The following is a 26,877-nucleotide window of genomic DNA, read 5'->3' on the forward strand; positions in this document are numbered from 1 at the left end:
GCATTTGTGATTATTCTGCCATCTCTATAGCAGATGGCAGAGTAATCACAAAAACAGGAAACACAGTGGAAGTTACCAGCCTCATGAAGATGTATTTTGTACTTTCGTGCAATGAGCTGTAGTCTGTCACCACTATTATGCATAAATTTTGAACATGGTTTAAAAATAAGCCACCAAGTAGACCCATAATTTTGTAATGGTACAGAAAGTTCATGAAGGACGCCTGTTTGTGCAAATATCATGTCAGATGCGGTGGCCAAAGAAAAGCCAATGTAGTCACAGCGAATCTGGTTCAAATAAGTTTTATGCAGAGGCCTGGCATAGTCATGAGCTTAACAACAATGTGTCAAGGTCAACAGTGTGTAGCATATTATAGCCATCAGAGGATGAAACTATACAAGTTAGAGCTCATACAGAAGCTATTCATCAACAAAAAAACCACGAGGATGGAATTTTGTTAATTTCTCCATGGTTACAGTTTTGTGATTATGCTGCCATCTACTGCAGCTTGCACATTTTCTGATTGCAAATAAAAACTTGAAGATATCCTCTATCACTTGGAAGTGGTTTTGGATTTGTCATGTACCCTGTTCTCGTGTAAAAATGTTATAGTTATGAAAAGGAAGTTTGTGGACACCCTATACATTTAATATTCCTGTATATTCGATTAAAACACTACGTGATTCTTGACCTTGTTCTCCTAACTGCTTTAGCAACAGCAGTGGCCAGCTTTTTGACTGAGGGATGATGGCAATTTTCTCATGATGTCACATGGTAGTGAAAAATAGTTGTCATTTAAATAACAACATGCAAAGTTTGTTCCTGTATGCAGATTTTTCCTTGGAATAATGGTCGAAATTTTCCTTAGCATTAATTACATTCATTGTGTCAAATTTATTTTAAGAAGTGAAATTTCTTGTTTTTGATGCATGGGTTTTGACCCATTAAAGGAAGGGTTTCGATTTATTTTCTATCTATATTTCTATCTGTTGTATCCATTACATGAAACAATTTTATGTGAGCAAAAGAAATTAATATGGACTAGTAAGTAATCTAATCATCCAAAATGAAAAGCCATTTATATATATATATATATATATTTATTATTTTTGAGTCACCCTGAGAGAGAGAAGAAAGATGATATCCAGCTCAGGAGCCTGTGTGTGCCAAGTCCATACTCACCAGATGTAAACCCCTGGGTTTTTTTTATATATAAAACAAAGCCATTTATATTAATTTTTACTAAAAGTTGTGTTGTTGTGTTATTTATTAAAAGTTAATTAATTAAAACACATGTACAATGATAATAATAAAAAAAAAACTTGAGTGAGCAGCCAATTATAATAATTTCTTTTTTTTTTTTTTTTTTTTTTTTGAATTATTGAAACTGGCCACATGGAATTCTGCAAAGAAAATACCTTCACAAAAACACTTTCTTCTGACCCAATGGTGTCTCAAAATAAAAAAAAAAAAAAAAAAAAAAAGATAATAAATTTGGCACTATATATGTGTGTGTGTGTGTGTGTGTGTGTGTGTGTGTGTGTGTGTATATATATATATATATATATATATATATATATATATATATATATATATTCTTTTTAAATTGAAAGTGCCAGGTTCAATGCTTGTTTCTGTTCAGTAAAGCTTCATCCTGCATATCACAATATCAGATGGTGGAAGGCTTGCTTTTCACTATCTGATATTAGGATCCTTTTGATGTTTCTCCTGTAGTGGCTCTGGCCAGAAGCAAGGGCCATGGCCTGTGATGTTCTTAGTCATTTAAGAAATATATATTTTTATTTGGATCAGTGGAAGTGGTTCATTAGAACGTTCATATAGCACTTGCTTAATTTTTTCCCCCTGTTTTGATTTGATTGAGCCTCTTTAGGTAGGCTGCAGTTGCAACCTCCAAAGAGGCTTGGATGTCTGTTTCTATTCCTAGTTCTTGTGCACAATGTTATTGTTGTTATTAGCTATATGGTGCAAGGAAGCCTGAAGCTTATGCTGCACCAGCCAAAAAAAAAAAAAAAAAAATTCCTGAGTTACCCTGAGAGAGAGAGAGAGAGAGAGAGAGAGAGAGTCAAAAGTAGAAGGGAATCACCAAGAAGAGAAGAATGATGATATCCAGCTCAGGACACTGGGTGTGCCAAGCCCAATGTGTGCATTGAAGATGCTATACTAACCACGACAGCATCTTCAATGCCTACATGTTACTCTTTGGTGTAGATTCACATTAAACTTCATAAGTGGACCACTCTTCTGACAGTTTACAGTGCAGTATAATAAAATGTACAATATAAACTTTTAAAACAACTTTGGGCCTGCTCCATAATGTTTTCCATAGATAACATGTGCAAGATAAAAACTACCCTCTTCATGGGGTAGTTTTGACCACTGACCCTATTCCTTCTTCCCTTTGAGGCATCATTGATAATCTTCCATCTTTGAATAAAACCTGCCACAGTGAATTCTGGGATGTTCATATCTGTCACACTTATGCTCAGAAAGATCACTAATGTAGCAGTTGGTATAATCTCAAGAATTGAGGGGAAGCATCAAGAATAGTCTCAAGAATTGAGGGGAAGCATCAAGAATAGTCTCAAGAATTGAGGGAAACATCACAATATTCATGGAGGAATGACTGAATACTTTTGGACATATAGTGCACTACAGCAGTCTACATATAGTGCACTACAGCATGATATGGTTACCTGTGGTGTTATGGTAACTGGTTACTATAGCATAAAAATATGAGAGAGAAGGGGGGGGGTGTCCATAAGGGTTCTTGCAGTGCTACATACAAAGAGCAACATAAAACTATATAATGAAATAAATTTAGCTGAAATACAACATTATTTAATTGCTCCTGATATATTTCTAATGAAATATATTAGGAGTAACAGTGCTTGAAGTGGAAAATATCAACAATCAGAATGCTAATATACAAGATTAAATATATTTCTGATCAAAATTTAAACCAACATTTGCAGATAATATACACAACTTCTTATTTGTTCTGATGCTTGGACATACCAAAAAAAACTTACTTGGATAGTTTAACAACCAACGAAGTTTGAGCTTAATTTTAAATAATGAACTTATCAATTGGAATGGGATTCCAGTATATCTCAGCAAAATATGAGTACTAGAAATAACAGTACTTATTTTAGTATGTTATGGTACTTCCAATCATGTTAATTACAGAGAATCTAATAAAGCATAATAATCTGAATCTTTTTGTATATTGGTAGTGGTGTGCAAAGGACAATGGGTTATGGTGAAATCAGCTTGAGCATGAATAATTAGCATGAGTAACGGGCAACCTATCACAATTTAAAAATCAATAAAATAATTCCATGATCATAATGATTGCAAAATAAAGTCTTCACAGGCAAGCTGGAGTCTCGCCGACCTAAACTCCAGTGGGCATGCAAGTCCGTAGCGGTTCTCCTTTTACTAAGTGGCCAGGTATGCAACGATATTGGACAGTTGAGCCAATCTTGAAGGAATCTGCAGAAGCTCGATCATTTCCTCCATAAACAACAGTTGCATTTTTTGGAATTTCTGGTGGAACACAGCGAATTTCTATAGTAGACAAAGGGAATTTGAAATTTTAATAATTTTAGTCACAATAATTAAACTTAACACTCATTTATTAAATCATTTAAGGAATTTTAGATGACTTAATAAAAGTGACTTTTTACGTGATTGGTTGTAGGATATCAACCTATCAAGTAAAAAAGCTGTTGTGTATACAAAACAAAGGTTGCATTTTGTGTACCTCTTATTATAAAGATCAGTAAATGGAACAAACAACAGCTTGTTTAATTATGTCTTAATAGAATGGCATTGTTCTTTCATAACTGAACAATATTAGAACCCAAAAATGATACAATACGATCCAAATCAATACTATATTAAACTCCAAATTCTAAATCATCATATTTACTTGAAAAAAACCACTGTACTACTGAGTTTTATGGATTCCATTTCAGAATACATCATAATGTATTCTGAAATGGAATCCATGTACATTTCAGAATGTATACTATTGTATATTGAGATGAAGGGATAGAGAAGTCATGATGTTAAAATATACAGATAACATGAAGATTGGGAGAGTGATTAATATTATGAACATTCCTTCAGAAGGAATTGGAGAGGTTTCAACAATGATCAGAGAAGTGGCAGCTATGTTTTTATTAATCAGAATGTAAGATCTTATATTTGAGAATATCAATCTCAAAATAACTTATATACTTAGTGGAAATGAATTAAAACCAGTAGAGCATACAATGCGGGCAGATATGAATTTCTCCAAGCAATATACACAGGCAGCAAGGAAGGCTTGCTGTCTATGCTCTATCAATGATTTCTTGAACATTTTATTAAGGTATGGAGAAACCCGGGGGCTCACATCTTGTGAGTATGGGCTTGGCACACCCAGGTTCCTGAACTGGATATCATCATTTTTCTCTTTCTTGGTGATTCCTTTCTACTTCTGACCCTTGTTCTTTTTCTCTCTCTCTCTCTCTCTCTCAGGGGTGCAGCATAAGCCTCAGGCTTCCTTGCACCATATGGCTAATAATAATAATAATTATACAATTGCACTTGAAATGCTATCCCCAAGTACCTAAAAAAAGACATTGGGCTTCCTGAAAGAGTCTAAAGGCTGGCAACTCACTTGGTGAGAAAAGGGCACTAATAGAAGGAAAGATTTTGAATATTTGGACTAAAAAATATCTTGTACATTTTGCGGTGTGGGTTAAATTAAAAACAGTTGAGGAAAACTATCATCAAATAAATTATTGGCTTACCTCTAAGGTGCTTGGTTGTCAAGGTACCTTGACAGCCAGGCACCTTAGAGAGACTCCAACATCTATAAGGCTCTTTGAGAGGGGACAGTAAAATGAATAAAGAAAAAATTTTGGCTGTTATAAATGATTCCAAAATTAGGGGCTGTAAATTCAAATTGCAGAAAAAAGGTTTATATTGGCTTGCAGGAAATCTCTTTTAATCGGTGAGTTATTAATTACTGGAATAAGTTTCTTCCATTTGCACTTGAGACAGACAGCTTAAGAAAATTCAGCTGGATAGTTACCTCTGTGAGGAGGGGAACTCATGGTAGGTTTATTCTCTTTTTGTTATTTTTTATATTTTATTTATTATTATTTTTATTGTTTATTTTTTATTATTGTTTATTATTTATTATCATTATTTTTTATTGTTTATTTTTTAAGCTTGTAGCTTCATTGCACTATGTGGCTAATACTTTAATTCACAGTGATGAAAAAATGTGGCATAATCTGTACTATGAATATTCATGAAAATCACATATTTCTTGCCAGGTTGTTTCCAAGTAATGAAGCAATCTTGGAATATGAGTGGTAAAGCAAACTAAAACAACATATGAAGAACAGAAACCCCACCACCTTCAAGGTTCAGCAGAACATTAATGCTACACTCCACTTGAACAACATTTGGAGAATGGAACCTCCTTATGGCACAGTGGAACCGGAATGTTTCAATCAAAAAATGTATATAACTGTGGCAGCGGCAATACTTAAATTCTCTGACTGGAAATGGGGATACCAAGGGTTACAGTTCAGTAGATTAGGTGAAGAGGGAACTACATTAACAAAGACAAATGAAAAGATTTTCACAATGTTTTTTCTTAATAGGTGGACTGTTGTGGTGGGCCCACTCCCCAAATTTTCCACTACTGAACTTCCATTTTTTTTTGTTATATATTAAGTGTGTGTGTGTGTGTGTGTGTGTGTGTGTGTGTGCGTACTCACCTGTTTTGCACAATATTCTTAAAAGAAAATGGCGGGGAGTGAAAACTATTGCTGCAACTTGTGCATAGCCAAGTTATTCATTATATTGTATGGATTGATCTGTATTTTCAAAGATAATAAAGATATGTCCTGTGCATGTGTTGTCATAGGTTTCACCTTTATATACTGCACTGCTTAATAGTTATAGCCACAGTGTTGCATATATAATTTATATTTGCTTTGTATAAAAGTGATGAAAAATTGCACACGATGACTTTATCCTTATAAAGAATTATAATTAAAGAAAAAATTCTGATCAAACCATGATCAAATACCTTCACATTTTGGGCTATTACCAGTCCATCTTCCATCCTCAAGACAATGTCGGATTCTATTTCCAATTAGTCTGTAGCCAGAACTACAAATATAAGTAACCATACTGTTCAGATGAGTAGAACCATTGATGTATTTAATTTCACCTTTGAGAACTGGTTGTACTCTATTGCAGTCAATATCTAAAGAAATAAAATGGTAAGATATCTAAAATATAAAAATGTACTTTTATTTTAAAATCCATTTACTGCTATGATAAAATAATTAAAGGGATATTGCAATATTGATTACAGAGGATTTAATGCTATACTGACAATTCCTATCTTTAGACAAATGTTAACAGTGAAGAATGACAAACACCTAAAATGTAAGTAACAATATGCAAATCAGATTGTCAGCAATGTAACCTATATGGAAGATATGAATAGCACAGGCTAATTCTACCATACTCTCTCATTCTTCTGAATCAAGTGGGATATGGTCAGTTCATAACTTTTACTCCTCTATGTGGGCACTTGTACCTGGTGAAGGGACCATGTACATTTTCAGGGAACCTGCTCACATCCCTCTAAACTCTTCTGTGTGAAGGGTTTACAGGGATTAGCAGGTTCCCTGAAATCATTTGAGGTTTTTATCTTGAAATCTCTTAATTGAAACCAAAAATGATAGGCATGCTAAGCAGCTACTCCAACCAACATCATTTGGAGGAATACTAATTGCAGTGACACTGCATAGAACGTTAAATTCAAGAAGTGTCATTTCAGAGTGAGACTTCCTGGAGGTCACTGATGAGAAAATCTGCTCTGAACTAGAACCACAGGAAGTGATAGTTGTTAGGAGAATTTCTGCACATAGGAATGAGAAGTTAGTACCAACCCAAAGCATCATCCTTATATTTAATTCTCCAACATATCCTAATTCAATAACAGCTAGGTACATAGAACGTTAGAGAACTAGAGTGCACCAGTAAATCAGAATGTCTAATAATAGGGGATTTTAACTTTCAGATATTGACTGGAACTTCAGTTGATCACTCACACACTAGCAAGATTTTGTGGATTTACTGGATGATCGTTTTCTGCAGCAGCATGTTCAAGAGGCAACCAGAGAGAGTAATTTGTGCATTAAGAATTTGCAGATAAAAGAACCACTGGGTGGCAGTAATCACATTGTACTGATGTGGGATTTAGTTAAAGATATTACTACCATCAGGGGTAAAGGGAAGGGTTTTTGCTTTCGTAAAGGTGACTAAAGTGGTCTCAGACAGTTTTTAGATTCTATACAGTGGGATAAACTGATGATGTTACCAACAGCAAATTCTAAATGGGAAGCATTCAAGGAATTAACTGTGGAAGCTACTAGGCTTTTCATACCGATTAAGAAATACTGTTCAAGGTTTGGGCCTAAATGAATGTCGATGAAGTAATGAGACTCGTGGCAGAGAAGAAAAATGCATGGGATCCACATAAATTTTCAGGCGACACAGAAGTTTATGGTAAATATAAGCTATCCGTAATCAAGTAACAAAGGAGGTTAGGGAAGGCAGATTACAAGAAATCTTTGGCAAAGGATGCTAAGTAAAACAGCAAGGACTTCTTCACTTATGTCAACTCTAGAAGGAAGGAGTTTTTTTTTTTTTTTTTTGATAGTTGTTGGCGCATCGGCTTCTGTGGCCATATTGCACCTCCTAAGGTTTTTGCAGTACTTTGATCCAAGCCCGAGGCGGGAATCGAACCCGCGACCTTTGGGTTGCCGGGCAGGTACTTTACCCACTCGGCTAGCCCGGTCGGCAAGGAAGGAGTGATCGGATTGGTCCAATTGATATCAATGGTTCGACTGTTGATGATGCTGCTCAGATAGCTGACAAACCGAATGAGTATTTTGCATCTACATTCACACATGAATTCTGTAAGGAAGTGGAGGACAGAAGCTTATTAAACTCTAACAGGGAGCTTAATGATTTTGTAATATCTGAGAGCAAAGTGGAGCAGAAATTGTTGAAGTTAAACATAAAAAAAAAGGGTGACATGAGTAATTACAAACCTGTTAGTTTGACTTCTGTTCCATGGAAAATAATGGCGTCACTGGTTAAGGAAGTGATGCAGGATCATCCAGACAAGACTGAAATTATAGTTCAGATACAGCATGGGTTTGTTATGGGGAAGTCTTTTCTGACAAATTTGATTGGATACTATGATGTGGTGACAAAGAATTGAATGCAAAGAATAATTTTGATATCATATACTTGCATTTTAGGAAAGCTTTTATAGCTACTGTACAAATTGGAGCAGCAGGGAATTAAGGGCAAGTTGTTACAATGGATAAAAAGGAATGGGAATGGTTGACTGGGAGAAGACAGAGTGGTTATCAGCAGACACTGCTCTTCATGGACTAATGTTATTGGTGGAGTCCCCTAGGGTTTGGCATCGGGCCCTTTTGTTGTTTTCAGTATTTATCAGTGATGTTGATGAAGGTATATCAGGGTTAATGGCTAAGTGGTGAAGGTAAAGAAAGCCAACACGAGAACGACGAGAAATGTCGGATAACTTACATGGAAAATTAGTTTCCCGATACGGCACTCTAGCGCTGCTCTCTTGGTAAACAGACAGTAGGTGTTATTGGTCTGGAGCAAAGTCGAGAACGATGTATTGATTGACAGGTAGGCATGGCAAATGATGTGCCGATTGGTGCACAAACACAACACATGATAACATCAGTTTAATATCACTTTAGTAGCACTCAGAAGCACTAATGGTAACTTACCCTAATGAATACTTTTCATAATGGTGAAAAAAGGTCAGGTTACCTCCATTTGAATCCCATGGGAGCTTGAACCCCCTCCCGAAGTGGAGGGGGTAACCTAACCTTTTTTTTTTTTTAGAATCGCAGTCATATTTAGAAATACATTCATAAAAAAATTAATTTTTTTATGACTGTATTTTTATTTTCTTGTTCAATAATATGCCCTTGAGAACCAAGGTTTTCTATAAACCTTGGTTCTCAAGTGTTGGCCTTCTCTATACACATACATGTCTAGGAACGGAAGGGCCCCTCTGAGGTAAACTGAATATATGGTGAACCATTATTTAACCAATTAAGTACTTCAGTTTCGTATCCCCTTTGTATTACCATGAACTTGTCATCAACATACCTGTTCCCTTATATCCCCTGTAGTTGGGCACTCGGATTACATCATTGAGAACAGTAGCGAGTTTGTTCAGTTCATCCGTGCCGAAGAGATGAAGATTATGGTATCATTCGATGTTGTTTCCTTATTTACATGTATATCCGTTGAACGTGGTTTGGATTGTGTGTGGAAGGCTTTGGTTAAGGATAATACTTTGAAGGGTAGGACAGTCTTAAGTGGTGAAGACATTTGTGAAGGTTTATGCTTGTCTAATACCATCATGGTGTTTCAAAATGTCATGTACCATCATGTCTGCGGAGTAGCCATGGGTTCACCTATCAGTGCAATTATAGTGAATTTAATTCATTTAATTATAGTGAATATAATATATAGTGAATTTAATTCAATTATAGTCAATTATAGTGAATTTAATTCATTTATTTAATGAATTAAATTTATTTAATTTTATTTAATTCATTGGCAATGACATGCCCCCTACCCTCATAGTTTGAGGGACAGGATTCAGGCTATGAGCAGTGCAGATCAAGCACATTTATTGCTTGCCAGGTAGTGGGCATCCCATTTGGGCTTTGTGGTGGGTGGGGAGCCTGGGTGCTGAACAACAATTAAAACCATTATGAACCCTGATAAAATTACTTCTTTTGGGCCCTAACACAGTCCCAACCTGAAAACCTTGACACTGACCCCACTGATGTCACTTCAGCAAACAAAGAAATCAGAGAATATCAGGTCCAACACCTTGTTACCTGATAATACTTTCTACAAGTGAGAAAGCTATAGGGAAAAAACAAGCGTGTTTTTTCCCTATGATGAAAGATGTTTTATTTTATGTGAAAATATCCTTGGATTGGCTAGCCTTCATAGTCGTTACGTCTGCAGTTGGAAATTCTAAGAGAAGTAACAGAACTTTCTGGAGTGCAGAATTTTAGATAATTTTCATGTCATAATCAATCACAGATAACACAAACAGCTCCAAATGTGTTTTTCAGAAACAATTGTTCAAATTCTTATTAGGAGTTACGGTGATGTTTGATGTTCTTGTAAATGATTTCATGCTCAACTACTGTTGAAATTTGCAGAGGTTCTACAACAAGCAGTTGAGCTGAAATATGATTTTGTTTCTTTTTGGATGATGCAGTCGAAGCTGGTTGTTGCAGTATACTCTGTATAGCTGGTTCAGAAGTCAATCAAAAATCCTCAGGTAATTCGTTTGAACTCAAATTTTCTGGATTGAAATCTTCAGAAAGTTCTTGAATGTTTTTTTTTTTTTTTTTTATGTGAACCCCAAACACAAGAGGTATTAGGACCTATAGTACTTAGTATCGTGCTTGGTTTGGAGGTTGAGAGGACGAAAGAAGATATTTGTTGACATTGGACTTGAGCTTCTGTTGATTGTAATTTTCAGGAAATATGTATGAAGGAAGGTTGTTCCAGAAAACCATAGTTGAATGAAATGAGAAAGATGAATAGTTGGTTCTGTGAGTTTGAAGTTGGACAGTAAATGGATGTTGGCTAGTGGCAGCACGTGTTCGGACTGTTTTGAAAGAGAGAGTGGGAATTATAGAAGCAAATTCAGAAGAACAGTGCCCATGGAAGTATCTGTAGAAGAGGCATGCAGCAGAAACAGTACGTCTATGAGAAAGCGAGTGGAGAGACTCTGTTAGAGATGAATCATTAATTAACCTAACTGCCTTCTTCTGAATGGAATCAAGAAGCCTGAGGGAGGTTTTGGGGGCACCACCCCAGATGTGGGAACAATATTCCATGGCAGGGCGGATTTGCGATTTATACAGATTGAGCAGCTGTTTGGAAGAAAAGTAACGCCAAGAGCGAAAGAGAAAACCAAGTTTTTTAGATGCAGAGGAAGCAATATTTGTAATGTGCTTGTGCCAAGAGAGATTAGAAGTCAGGGTAATCCCCAAAAGAGATATATCATTTTGCCTAGAAATCAGAGTGTCACTAAAGATAAGCATAGGAGCAGAAGAATCCTTTTTGCGAGATATAAGACAAGAGTGAGTTTTAGAAGGGTTGAAATCAACTAAGTATTCTTTGCCCCACTGGAAAATTACCTGAAGATCGGCATTTAAGGAATTGGTAGCAGGTTTTCGAGAAGTTGAAGCTGATTGAGCAGGACAAGGTTTCTCAAAATGGCAAGTGGAATGCAATGTGCTATCATCGGCAAAACTATGGATAGGATTTCCAGTCACTGGAAGGAGGTCATTAATATAACCTTGGGGGACACCGGCATTAGTGAAATTAGAAGACAGAGAGCCATCTACCATCACCCTCAGTGAGCGATCAGAGAGAAAACTGGATAACCAATTACTAAAAACAGTTGGCAAACCATAAGATGGAAGCTTGTTTAGAAGACTTTTATGCCAAACACGATCAAAAGCCTTTGAGATGTCAAGAGCAACTACTTGTGTTTCACCGAACCTTTCCATTGAATTAGTCCATAAATGGGTAACATAAGCCAGAATATCACCAGTGGATCGACACTGACGGAATCCATACTGGCGATCGTTGATCAGACGGAAGGTTTCTAAGTAGTTTAAGAGTTGGCGGTTAATTGATTTCTCCATTACTTTAGAAAGAGTAGAAGTAATTGCAATCGGACGATAATTGGATGAGAGGGATTTGTCACCCTTTTTAGGAACTGGCTGGATATGAGCAAATTTCCAAGCAGAAGGAAAAACACCTTTGGAATAAGAAAGTGAAAAAAGGCGGCAAAGAATAGGAGTAAGTTCAGGAGCACAGGTTTTGAGAACAAGTGGAGAAATACCATCAGGACCTGTAGCTTTCTTAGCATCAAGATTCATCAAAATTCTTCTGATATCCTTTTGACAGAAGACCACAGGAGGCCTTGAATGGAGCGTGTTGGGAATGGTTGGAGGTGCTTTACCAAGATCATTAATACATGAGCTGGAAGAAAAATGGGATGCTAGCAGGTCAGCTTTATCCTTGGCTGAAGTGACAACAGAACCATCTGGTTTGGAAAGAGGTGGGAGCAGAGATGGGCAAAAGTTGTGGCTAATAGCTTTGGCAAGAGACCAGAATGCTCGGCTACCATTAGGGCAAGAAGCAAGTTTTCTACTCTTAGCCTGTTCAAACTCTAGTTTGGACTGATTAATAACTGCTTTACAATTGTTGCGAGCTTTGGTGTAGGCAGAAAATGAAACTGAAGAATTAGAAACAAGCCAATTACGATATGCAACATTCTTCTCTTGAACGACCTTAGCACATTTATTGGAAAACCAAGGTTTAGATAAAGGACGAGATTTTAAAGTGGAGTGTGGGATAAAGGATTCCATTCCTGCAAGAATAATTTCACTGACATGATCTGAGCAAACGTTGACATCAGAAGTTTTGAAACAGTAATCCGACCATGGAAAAGAAGTCTCTCCCATTTTGCATTCTTGTAATGCCAAACAACATGAGGTAGGGAATAGCCATGAGATAAAGGTTTCATTGGAGAAGAGACAATCACCAAGTTGTGATCTGAAGTGCCTAAAGGACCTCTCACTTTGACCGTGTACTTAGAAGGGTTGTTTGTGAGAAAAAGATCAAGCATGTTGGCTGTATGATTAGGATTGTCCGGTATTCTTGTAGGTAAATGAACAATCTGTGCTAGGTCATTAGTAATTGCAAAAGCCTCAGCATCTTGACCTGCTGGGTCGGTGTGACTAGAAAATGGAAGCCAGCTGGAGTTGTGAACATTAAAATCACCAAGGAAAATTACCTCGCTGTTAGGAAAGTTGTACTGGAGAAAGTCAAGTTGCAAAGAAAGGAAGTCAAAAGCTCCAAGTGATTAGTGGAGTTGGGAGAACGGTAGAGACAACAGATGAATTTGACACAATGAGGTAGAGAGATTTTAAGCCAGAGAAGATCAAAGAGAGGAGATTCCAAATTGCCAAGTCTCTGACAGGGAATATCAGAATGGACATATGCACATGTACCACCTTTGAGATGAAAGGAATCATACAATGAATAATTTGGGCATCTGAGATGAACAGTAGTTGAATCAACTGATAACTGAGATTCTGTCAGAAAAAGTACATGGGGTTTGGCGGACTAAAAGTGGAAATGGACATCGTTGAGATTAGAATTGAGACCACGTATATTTGTGAAATGAATTAGGAAGTGCTTGGGAGGTTTAGAACTTTTCACAAAATATGTTGATCAAAATCTTGAGAAGCAGATTTTATTTAAACTCGTTCTTTTGTCGACATGGGAGGCTTCTTCGGTGCCTTTGAAGCTTTTATTCTTGAATAATATTATTACCATTACTTACTCTACTGAATCAATGTTAGTGACCGAGTTAGCATTATTAGTGGCATTTAGGAAGTAACATCATTTGTGTCATTTCTGTAAGAAAATTTCGTCACTAATTCGTTTTGCTTCAGTCCAAAAATGTAGTAGATGCTGTCAAAGATGTTTTCACATCAAAATGTTACCCTTCTTTATTCAGAAGGGTTGGCGGTCTCCTAAATCTGTCAAACAGCTTTGCTCAGGTGACATCCTTGTAAAGACTAGAAGTGACAAGTATTCGGAACAGCTACTCCGAGCTACATCTATGGGGGAATGCCAATCACAGTTATCCCCCCCACAAGACACTGAACTCATCCCATGGCATCATAGCTGAATGGGATCTCATGGATGTATCTGAAGAGGAAATCTGTTCTGAATTGAAACCCCAAGGAGTGACAGCTGCAAAACAAATATTCATGCATAGGGATGAAAAACTTTTTCCCATGAGAAAAATCATCCTAACATTCAATTCACAATGTTTCATAATGAAATCAAAGCTGGCTACATTAACTGTCCAGTGCATCCATATGTCCCAAATCCTCTAAGGTGCCTTGAGTGCCAGAAATATGGACACTCAGAAATGGCCTGTTGTGGAGCCCCTGCATGCACTTGATGTGCTGCAAAGGACCACAAAACTTCATCATGTTCAGCTATTTAAGGCAGAGCTGAACCGTATATCAGGAGGCAAGAAAAGCTGTAAAACCCATGATTATAAACAAACCTACCTACGCTCAGAAGGCAGCAGGGAGATATTCCATTGGAACTCAGACCAAAAAACTATCCCACCAAAAGAGTCATTCACTTCTATCACATGCTACCTGTTAAGTTCAAGAAAACCAGCAGACCAGAATACCAGAAGGACGAATCAGTTGCCACTCCTATATCTGTACCTCCTAATGCTCCACCATTAAAAAAGAAACTGGTGGAGAAAAGAATAAGATGACTGAAAAATGGTTATAGAGAGAAAAGAGGTACCGGATGAAACAATATTGGAACTCTTTGCAGAGGAAGAAATGGACACAGGACAGCATCCATACTTCCCCAAAAAAGATAAATCCAAGTCTGACAAAAGTAAGCCCTCAGCACCTTGTAAGCCCCTGATGGACTCACCAAGCCAAAATAATGGCTAAATCCCTACAGTGAAATTGCTGTGGATTCTGGCAAAATACTGATGACATCAAAGCCCTCTTCCACAAGCATGAGCCATTGTGCTTTTGCTTGCAGGAAACATATTTCAAGCCAAATGAAAACTTTTCATTTCATAAAACTACTATCATATGTGAGGATAGACCTGCCCATGGAGGAGTTGCCATCCTTGTGGGCCACCAGACCCCTTTCCAACCTGAACCACTTTCTACTAATTTAGAAGCACTAGCAGTTTGCCTTACAGTTGAGTTTTTATTAACTATGTTCGATTTTCTTACCGCCTGGGGCTGACATCTCCCAGAGAGAGACCTTGATGATCTCATTGAGCAGCTGCCTTACCCTGGCATAATTCTCGGAGATTTCAATGGACATATTACCCAGGGGGGATAGTGCCGACATTAATGGAAGGGGACATATGTCACAGACTGACAATAACCTCTCCCTTCTAAATGTGGGAACTAACACCTTCCACATGTCTCCCCGTACGTTTTCTGCCACTAATCTTTTTATCTGCTTCCCTCCTCTCCTCCCTTCACTTACTTGGGAGGTGGAGGAGAATCCATACGGAAGTGATCACTTCCCTGTGATAACAACTCTAATTAATGGGAGACCATGTCTTCTTGTTAGGTTACCATGGTGGAAAATTTAGCAGGCTAACTAGAATGCCTTTCAAAATCTGGCAAATTTTGATATCACCACAGTCAGTCAGGAGCCTATCAATGTTGCAGTTACATACATCACCAAAAGTATCATCCATGCAGCTGCAATTGCAATTACGAAAACATCCACCTAGTTTCCACCTTTTCCCAAACCATGGTGGAATGCAGATTCAGATTGACAGCAGCAAAAAAGAATCAAAACAAAGCTTGAGGAATATTCTGATGATATCCTACCACAACCAACCTTATAGCCTTTAAATGAGCATGAGCCAAAGCATGCCACATTCGCCGTCAGAGTCGTTATTTATTTGGTTTTTAGGAGCATTAGCAACTAAGGCCCTATTGCTCCGGTGCGGTGGTCATTCCCTGACCTTTCCGCATGCTCCGTATTTGGTGGTGACGGGCTCGAACCCCGGTCTAATCAAGAAGCGTGTGCTACGCACTGCTGCTCCTTCCCACCTGGCTACGGAGGCGCCTCCGTCAGAGTCAAAAGGAATCATGGATCCATTTCATATCATTTATTACCCAGATGACCATTGTCAAGGTAGTCGGGGAAAGAATCCGGAACTTGAAGGGAAAATATGCAGCATGACCCTCATCGGTTTCGGAATATAATTAATATACTATTGCAGACTCAACTGCAATAGCCAATACTCTTGGGAAGACATTTTCTAACATCTCAGTGGTGTCATCTTATTCCCCAGAGTTTCTGGTCCTTAAAAACAAAATTGAAAAAGAGGCCTTGAATTTTAAGTCCAAAGGTATTTACCCATATAATAGGCCATTTACTATCCATGAAATGAAAATAGCTCTCACCCCTACGAAGGCTAGACCGTTGGACAGACAACATCCATTATTAAATGATTAAACACCTTTCACCAAAATCCATGGACCATCCGCCCTTCCTATATAACAGAATCTTCCTTGAAGAGCACTTTCTGGACACCTGGCATAAGGCAACTATTCTTGCTTTTGCTAAGCCAGAAAATGATCCTAAATTTCCAAAAAATTATCATCCTATTGCTCTGACTAGCTGTTTGTGCAAAATATTGGAGAGAATGGTTAATGCTCATCTTTTATGGTACTTGGAAATGAATTACCTTCTCTCCCACGTTCAGTGTGGCTTCTGAAGGAACAGGTTCACTTTGGACCACTTACTTTGACTGGAAACATCTATTTGAGATGCTTTCCTAAAAAGAGAGTACCTAGTGTCCACCTTCTTTGACATGGAAAAGTGTGTGACACAACTTGGAGATTTGGGATTTTAAAAGATCTTTATAAACTTTGTCTAAGAGGGTCACTGAGAGACAACTGCAACAAGCCATTGACTTGTCTTAACTCCTGGGCCACCAACAATGGTTTCAGGTTCTCACTGGAGAAGACAGTTTGTATTTTTCAGGTATATGCATCCGCCATATACCTGAGAAATAGCACACTTCATTGGTTGACCCCATTCACCATCAGGCTATTCGTTTAGCTACTGGTGCATTCAGAGTATCACCCATCCAAAGTCTATATGTCAAAGAAAATGAACCGTCCTTATCAATTCGAAGAAAACAGTTGTCTCTACAGTATGCCTTTAAGCTGAACTCCCTGTGAGATCACCCTATGTAGACGCCCATCTTTGAGCTGCGATGGGAAAGTCTTTATAGCAAACATCTGACTGCCAATCACCCTTCAGCATCATCTTCAAGAGCTACTCATTGAGCTTAAAATTATGGTAGACAAGGTTGCTCGATCACCAAAACAGCTCCTTTCACCCTGGCATGCTCAAATACCAGCATATGACTTTTCACTCAAGAATGTAACAAAGTCTAATACCCCATCAGCTCTATTTACAACACCATACAGAACATTCTGACTTCTGACCAGTTTACAAATGGCTTGAAGTTGAAATCGTGTGTGGGATCTGCTGCTGTTTTTCTGTATAATACTATATCTGAGCACATTCCCCTTGAATGCGGCATATACACTGCAGAACTCTATCTACAGAGTTAGCTTTAGATCACATAAGCAATTGCTTATACCATTGGTTTATTATATATACCAATTCACTGAGTGCACTACAGGCTTTATCAGCAATGACACACACAAATCATCCAACCCTGTCCCGAATTCAGAAGATGTTACACACTCTTTATGAAGAAGGGTTTAATATCTGCTCCTGCTGAATCCCCAGCCACACCAGGATTAGAGGAAATGATTTGGCTGACATTGCAGTCAAATCAGCAACCCTGGCAAATAATCTTGACTTGTCAGTCCCCTATACAGACTACAGGCAAGTAATCCACACTAAGTTACATTCTCAGTGGCAAGATTCCTGGCATTCGTTTTGAGTGAGTTGAGCAATTTTCACTCAAACAAAAATCTTTTTTAAATAAATATGCATTTATTTAAAATTCAATGAGTATTTTCAAGTGCAGATGAAAAAAAAATGTGACTACACAAATTTTGCTATTTTTTGTTTGTTTACATTTCAATGATACATCAAAAAACAACATGATTACTCAATAAATTCTATGTTTTTTGTTGGCTTTAATTTTAGTTATTTTAAAATTAAAATAATTATTTTATTTATTATTATAGTTATTTTATTTATTATTATTTTTAATGCCAAGTTTATCCTCTTGGGCTATCAGTTTCATCACTGTGACCATGTAGTCATATTAGCCACAGAAAAAGTATAACTGACTTTTTGAATGAAAATTACCTCTGGCTGGAATGCCAGGCTCATGCAATACTTATTTTCCCAAGGGGATAATTTGCATAGACAAACAAAAGTTAAAAGCTGGTTTTCCTCTTTTATCACTTGTAAAAGTTTGATACTGTTAATTTTAATTGATTTTCTGTTTCTCATAAGCATAGTGAGCTACAAAAAAATGCTATGCATGGCCATAACATATGAGGAAGAAACTAGCTTCAATTGCAGGAATGAAACACATCCTGCTTTTGCACATAAAACAGCTCTGATCAAAATTAGTTACTGCTCAGAAATTTTTTAACAGTGGTTCAAGGGGATACCCTGCAGAATTAAAGGAATCCTCTTATGCTTTTTATCAAAATTTTGCACATCACTTTGATGTTGTCAATGTTGAGAGGAAAAAAATACCATGCAACACAGCCATAACAAATGTGGAAGAACTCCATTATTCTCAAATTGTTTGAGCATTCTGTGGGGTTGGAAAATTCTGAAATTTATGTGGCAATACTTTAATGAAAAATACTTATGCAGGCAAAAGATGTGACATTGTCTGAATTTATTTTTACAATACTCCTTTCCTATCTTACACCAATGATTCAGCAGATTAGGCACCTATTAATAACTTGGCAACAAATGGTGGCTATTCTATCCTTAATAATTTGGGTTAGTGACTTTGATCTCCTTATCAATCCAAAAAAATCTGTTTTCATCATATTTACAAAAAATCTTTCCCTTTTCCACAGTCATGAGTTTGATTATCTAGGTAGTGTTTCCTCAAACACAGGATCTGCGAATTTACTTTAATCGAAAGTTATGTTTTGAGATTAATAAACTTAAAATCCAATTTCTAAAAATGTTTTGATTTCCAGTGCAGAACTAGATAACATATATTAAATTCTATGTTAATAAAAAAAACATTAACATCCATGTAATTTCACCTGTGGATCAGGATGGTCTGTGGCTGTTACCTCCTACCTGAAACTTTTGCTTGATGTTAAATGTAAAATTCTAAAATGGGCCAATCTTAAATGCAGATTAAGTTTACTGTATCTTGAACACAGATACAATACAGTATAAAGTGGATTCCAAATAAGTGCTCTGATTCAGAGCACTTAACTCTCTCCTCTCTCACAAAGCTGTACTACTCAGACACTTGAAAAGCATCGTTCATCTGCGAAAAGGTTGGCTAGCATGCAGCTTGAACCATTTCCATCTGGAAAAAGGTTGGTGGCACACATTTGAGGCCCTCTCTTATTACATTACACAGGAAACAGAATAGTTGCATTGAGCAGATTATTTCCTTCTACCACATTCATGCTCATTAAAAAGTTTAAATTGGATTCCACCTAAACATATGAAGACAAACAATATCTTGAAGTGACAGCAGAAAAAATTTGTACTGCTTAATTTTCTGCAATTATATTGTATTTATTTATTTAATTTTATTTTTTGTAATTTAATGATCTACTCCATGCTAGGGTATGTTTTTCACTTTGAAATTATTTTGTTATTGTTAATTTTCATTAATGTAAATTACAATACAGTATATGAGGATAAATGAAGGGTGACCCATTTTTTTTTTTGTACAGGAAGTGTGTGTGCACCAGAATGACAAAAATCATGGCAGATGGTAGGAATGATGATCTCAGTTCCTGATGAAAAGCCATACCCTCCATGTATGCTCATTAGAAGCAGTACAAGATGGCACTGGACTATCACTCTGAGTGTACAACTGCATTCTATCATGAAATCTCTGTTAAAATAGAAAATGAAACTGGTTAAAATTCTCGAAGTTTAATGCACAATATGAAGAACAGACCCTATCACATGCAAGTGTGTATGATTGGCACAAGTTTTCTGAAGGCCACAAAGAAACTGCTAATCTACTGCATGCTCTTGCAGCTGACAGTTTTCACAGACAGTTGTCTCAATACAACATTTGTTGTTTCAAGGAACTAATTTTAGAAAGTAGATGAATTACACTGAATCAAAAGTGTACATAAGTACTGAAAGTGTAGAGGCAAATTATTCATTGACTGTTCAAGAAATTGTACATACAGAAGGTCCCAAAGACACTGACCAGAAGTTTGTTGATATTTTTGCTGAATATCTGAACTGGTACAAGACTTGAGTACACTACTTCACTCCAAAATCAAAGAAATCCAGTATGGAATGATGTTACAAAGGACTCAGACCATTGAAAAAATTCCTTTTTTGAATGGTCTGGCAAGGTTGTAGCAAATGTCTTTTTGGATTCAGAAGGACTGATTCTGTTTATTTTCTATTACCTCATACAACAGTTAAGGCTCAGTAAAGCAGTGACTTGTTTCTCCAATGATGTGTATGATGCAGTTTGCTTGAAATGACCCCTTGGGAAACCATCCAAAGGGAACATTCTGCTGCACAACAATGCAAATTCACATAAGCTGAATTAAACAGTGACAATATTGGTAAACTTGGGTTGGTAAATCATGAACCACTCCTTTACAGTCCAGTTTTAGTCCCCAGAGATTATCACCTGTTTGAGCCAATGAAGGAACAACTAAGAGGAAGGGATGAATTAAATCAAGAAATTCATGAATTGGCATACAGAGTTAGCTTGTTTTTTTAACATGCTGATCATCAATATCTTATCACAATGGTGGTAAAAATTTGTCAGTGTAGAGGGAGAGTGCTTTCAAAACATGTAATAACTTTGGTGATCCCAGTTTGTGTGTGTTTTTTTTTTTTTTTTTTTTTTTAAGTCCAGGTCAACCTTGAACCACCCTCATATACCTGTTAAATTACTTGTGCATAAAAGGATATACTGCATTCACTTTTTTGTCTTTATAAACCCCCTCTGGCGTTGGCTGTACAGGATTGGTTACCAAAAAAATGTATAATTTTTTTGTAATTCTAGTAAATGGATACTTATTTATTAATATTTATATTGTACAGTACTGCAACCTATAAAACCTTATACACCTTTAAACAAGTTATATTTCAGATAAGGACACACTGTACTTGAAACTGGAGCTAGAGTTTGTAGGGCTAGGTGGCAAGCTCTTTTGAACAGCTGACATCCAGTTTATATTTTCTTTTCTTATACTTTCCATGCTTTGTCCACCCATACAGGCCAAGTATGTTCTGTGTCATGCACCTGCCTAGAACTGATCCTGACTACAGTACACTCTTCTGTGCTAATGAAATTTATATAGAATTTGGAGAAAAAATGTAATAATCAAATACTCAGTTCAGTTACATGTTATAAATCCCATAATTAAATGTTCAGCTATATGTTTCAGGACAGAAGTAAGTCCTGTAATATATGATTGAGCATTTAATTGTGAAATTTTTCCCAAATTCTAAATAAATTTCATTGGTCCATTATGCAATATAGTATTTCCATATATAATACCAGTCCCACATTACCAAATGCCCTTCAAAATTAACAAGTTCAGTTTAAATCTATATATATTTTTAAAAATATAACTGCTATCAATAACTAACCAGAGTTAATGACTTACATTTACATGTAGGAGACTGATGTGTCCATTTTCCATCTAAACCGCATACCCTAGTATTTTCACCATACATTTTATGTCCTGGCCTGCAGTGATAATGAACCTCAGAATGAACTGTGAAGCTAGAATTATCAATATATGCACCACTAGGAACATCAGGCTTTCCACAATTGATTACTAAGATGAAAGGATAAAAAAAAAGAAGTAATCAAAATAAATTACCCAAGACTAAAATCCAGTATAGCAATTTTCTAAATGATATTGAAGTAATACCAACATACATCAAAAAATAAAAATGTCACAACAACAGTAGTTATGTTGTTGTTATTTGGTTTTTAGGAGCATTAGCAACTAAGGCCATATTGCTCCGGGATATGCGGTGGTCATTCCCTGAATGACCTTTCCGCATCCTCCGTATTTGGTGGTGACGGGCTCGAACCCCGGTCTAATCAAGAAGCGTGTGCTACGCACTGCTGCTCCTTCCCACCTGGCTACGGAGGCGCCAACAGTAGTTATAGCTACCCATTTCCATCTTTAGTTCTCAAGCAGCTATAGTTATCATGAAAACTCATTGTTCTCACATTCCATTATTCACATGGTGCCTCCGTAGCCAGGTGGGAAGGAGCAGCAGTGTGTAGCACACGCTTCTTGATCAGACTGGGGTTCAAGCCCATCACCACCAAATACGGAGGATGCGGAAAGGTCAGGGAATGACCACCGCACCGGAGCAATATGCTCCAGTTGCTAATGCTCCAAATAACAACAACAACATGCAACAAGTAACTACAGACCTGTTAGTTTAACTTATGTTCCAGGGAAAATAATGAAATCACTGGTTAAAGAAGCATTGCAGGGTCATCTAGACAGGACTGCAGTAATAGTTAAGACACAGCATGGGTTTGTTAAAGGGAGGTCTTGTCTGACCAATTTGATTGGATACTATGATGTGATCACAAAGGAACTGAATGCCAAAAATAATTTTGATATCATATACTCGGATTTCAGGAAAGCTTTTGATACTGTTGCACATGGAAGACTGCTGTACAAATTGGAGAGGTATGGCATTAAGGGTAAGTTGCTACAGTGGATAAAGGGATGGTTGAGTGGGAGATGACAGAAAGTGGTAATCAATGGACACTGCTCTTCATGGACAAATGTTATTAGTGGAGTTCCCCAGGGTTCGGTGTTTGGCCCATTGTTGTTTTGTATAATTATCAATGATATTGATGAAGGTATATCAGGTTTAATGTCCAAGTTTGCAGATGATACAAAGGTTGGCAGGGTCGTTAACAACAGTAAAGACAGTATGCTACTCCAACTGGATCTAGATAAGTTGGGAAAATGAGCTGACAAGTGGCAACTGAAGTTTAACATTGACAAATGCAAAGTACTGCATATGGGTAGCAATAACCAAAGACAAACATACCAACTGTGTGGTATACCACACTCAGGGAAGTAGAAAGTGAAAAAAACCTGGGGGTAATTGTGCAGTCAAATATGAAGTTTGCTGAGCAGTGCAGACAGGCTCCCAGGGCAGATCACGGAGTTTTGTCAATGATATATAGTAATTTTGCTAGCAGGGACAGGAGGTGATTATCCCGTTATACAAGGCAATGGTCAGGCCACACCTAGAGTACTTTGTACAGGTTTGGAGGCCTCATTTTAGGAATGATGTAGAGTTGCTAGAATGAGTACAAAGAAGGGCAACAAGATTGGTGAGGGGAACAAAGGGGTGCTCTTACCAAGAAAGGCTTAAATTCTGCAAATTGCAGCCCCTGGAGAGTAGGCACCTGCAAGGTGAACTGATTGAGGTTATAAGGCCTTGAATGGTTTGAGCAAGCTGAATGCTGATGGGATTCTTCCTTTTGCTCAGACTAAGAACCTGAGGGGGCACAGTTTCAAATTGAGAAAAGATAGTTGTAGAATAGATGTGTGGAAATTTGCCTTTAGCCAGCGGGTAGTTGATTGGTAGAACAGGTTTCTATCTTTTGTTGTGGAAGCTAATAACCTAAACAAATTTAAGGCTGAGCTGGACAGGCATTTGGAATGAATGGAGGGGTGAAATGGGTGGTTTTTTTTTGTTTTTTTTTTGCCTGATGTTGCATAAGCTTGCTTTCTTGCATCATATGCCTTTACAAATGTTAATGCTAATAATATCCCCCAAGAATTTCCCAAGGCCTTCCTTGAATTTATTCAAACCATCCACTGCCACAACAAGAGATGGAATCCTGTATCTCAGCAAAAAGAAGTATGTCATACGCATTCAGCTTACTCAATCCATTCAAGGCCTTAAACACCTCAATCATCTCACCCCACAAGTGCCTAATCTTTAGTGATACAATTTGCAGAACTGAAGCCTTTTCAGCTAAGAGCACCCTATTGTTCCCTTCAGCAATCTGGCTGCCCTTCTCTGCACCTGTTCCAGCAGATCTACACATCTTTCCCAAAGTGAGGCCTCCAGACCTGCATACAGTTCTCAAGATGTGGCTTAACCATGGCTTTGTACAAAGAGCTAATCACCTTTAGCATTAGCAGAGGCACATGATGCAAGGAAGCAAACTTATACAGCATCAGCCAAAAAAAAAAAAAAAACTTTCCATTTCACTGATCCATTCATTCCAAATGTTTGTCTAGTTCTGCCTTGAATTTATTTAAGCTATCAACTTCCACAACAACAGATGGAAGTTCTTTCCAGCAATCAACTACCAACTTACTAAAACCAAACTTCTGCACATCAATTCTACAACTGTCTTTCCTCAGTTTGAATCTATGCCTCCTCAGGTTTGTAATCTGAGCAAGAGGAAGATTCCATCAGCATTGACCTGTTGATACAGCATCAGCCAAAAAAAACCCTTTCCATTTCACTGATCCATTCATTCCAAATGTTTGTCTAGTTCTGTCTTGAATCAATTTAAGCTATCAACTTCCACAACAACAGAAGAAAGTTTGTTCCATCAATCAACTACCTGCTGGCTAAAGGCAAACTTCTGCACATCTGTTCTACAACAACTGTCTTTATTCAGCTTGAATCTATGCTCCCTCAGGTTTGTAATCTGAGCAAGAGGAAGAATCCCATCAGCACTGAACCTGCTCGATCCCTTCAAGGCCTTATACACCTCAATCAAATTGCCTTGCAAGTGCCTAGTCTCCAGAAGCTGCAATTTATAGAACTTCAGCCTTTCTTCATAAGAGCATTCCTTTGTTCTCTTCACTAGTCTTGTTGCCCTTCTCTGTACTTGTTCTAGCAACTCTACATCCTTACTAAAATGAGGCTTCCAGACCTGTATGCAGTACTCAAGGTGTGCCCTGACCATTGCCTCATACAAGGGGATAATCACCTCCTTATCCCTGCTCGCAAAATTCCTGTATATCATTGACAAGACCCCATGATCTACTCTGGCAGCCTGTCTGCATTGCTCAGAAAACTTCATATCTGGCTGCACAATTACCCCTCTTCCCCGGGTTTCTTTCATTCTCCACTACCCTGAGTTGGTAGATGACTTTCATCAACCGGTGAAATACCACCACTTTGCTTATTGGAGGCTTGAAGTGGTGAACCCCATGTTTAGTCTCTAGAGCAAAGTTTCCGGCACCCCCTCCCCCCATACTTCTCCTTCAACCCATGCACGGTACTAAGTACTATAGGTTTTGATACCTTTCATGTTTGGGGTTTTCATAAAAAAAAAAAAAACTACCCTGAGTGTAACACAGCATAGTTGGTACATTTCTCTGGGGTTACTACTACCCATATGCAGTACTTTGCATTTGTCAATGTTAAACTTCAGTTATCACTTCTCAGCCAATCTACCCAAATCATTACTGTTATTAACAAACCTGCCAACCTTTGTATCATCTGCAAACTTTGACATTAAGCTTGATGTACCTTCATCAATATCATTGATAAATATACAAAACAACAATGGGCCCATCACTGAACCCTGAAGGATACTACTAATAATATTAGTCCACGTAGAGAGGTACCCATTGATTACCACTCTCTGTCTTCTCCCACTCAACCATCACTTTATCCATTTAGGTGCTTCCATAACCAGGTGGGCAGGAGCAGCAGTGCGTAGCACACGCTTCTTGATTAGACCGGGGTTCGAGCCCATGACCACCAAATACAGATGATGCGAAAGGTCAGGGAATGACCACCGCATATCCCTGGAGCAATATGGCCTTAGTTGCTAATGCTCCTAAAAACCAAACAACAAACAAACTTTATCCGTTGTAGCAACTTGTCCTTAATGCCATACTGCTCCAATTTGTACAGTAGTCTTCCATGTGCGACAGTACCAAAAGCTTTCCTAAAATCCAAGTATATGATATCAAAATGATTTTTTGCATCCAGTTCCTTTGTGACCACATCATAGTATCCAATCAAACTGGTCAGGCAAGACTTCCACTTGACAAACCCATGCTGTGTCTGAATTATTACTGCTGTCTTGTCTAGATGATACTGCACTGCTTCTTTAACCAGTGACTCCATTATTTTCCCTGGAACAGAAGTCAAACTTACAGATCTGTAATTACTCATGTCACCCTTTGATTCCCCCTTTGTGAATTGGAGATGAATTTGCATATGTCCAGTCTATGGAGACTTCCCTGTGTCCAAGGATGCTCTCATAATTATCACTAAGGGTTTGCTTACTTCCTTTGCCACCTCCTTTAATATAACTGGATAGATCCTATCTACCCCAGGTGCCTTTCTTATGTTTAACTTCAACAATTTCTCCTCCAATTTTCTCTCAGTTATTACAAAACATTTAACTCCCTGTTAGAGTTTGATAAACATCTGGCCGTCTTCTCCTTGAATAACTTCTTATGTGTGAATGTCGATGCAAAATACTCATTTAGTTCAGCAGATATATGAGAATGATCATCTACAGTCTAACCATTGATGTCAAGTTGACAAATCTGATTCATCCCCTTCCTTTTAGAGTTTATATAAGTAAAGAAGTCTTTTCATACTTTGCCAAAGATTTTTCATAATCTGTCTTCGCTTGCATAACCTCCTTTGTGACTTGATTACAGACTAACTTCATCTACCATACTCTTCTGTGTTGCATGACAATTTATGTGCCTCCCATGCATTTTTCTTCTCTGCCACGAGTCTCAATAGTTAATCTGACCTCCATTTGGGCCTAAACCTAGAGCAGTATTTCATAGTTGGAACAAAAAGTCTAGTAGCTTCCAAAATTACTTCCTTGAATGCTTCCCATTTTGAATTGGCTGTTGGTAACATCATCTGTTGGTCCCACTGTATAGAACATAAAAAATCTCTGAGACCACTGTAGTC

The 26,877-nt window shown here is 37.6% G+C and overlaps 1 protein-coding gene across 1 annotated transcript in view; it reads right to left on the reverse strand.

The window, feature by feature from the left end:
• LOC150081074 (P-selectin-like) overlaps positions 1-26,877 on the reverse strand; it is a 265,101-nt gene that overhangs the window by 60,734 nt on the left and 177,490 nt on the right. The window contains 4 exon segments of the mRNA XM_090382138.1: positions 3,005-3,006; positions 3,393-3,588; positions 6,116-6,295; positions 21,582-21,755. Of these exon segments, the coding sequence (XP_090238264.1) occupies positions 3,005-3,006; positions 3,393-3,588; positions 6,116-6,295; positions 21,582-21,755 (552 nt within the window).

The sequence above is a fragment of the Mastigoproctus giganteus genome, chromosome 9 (genome assembly GCF_048544385.1).
Source record: "Mastigoproctus giganteus isolate SK-2022 chromosome 9, ASM4854438v1, whole genome shotgun sequence".
Classification (NCBI taxonomy): Eukaryota; Metazoa; Arthropoda; class Arachnida; order Uropygi; family Thelyphonidae; genus Mastigoproctus; species Mastigoproctus giganteus.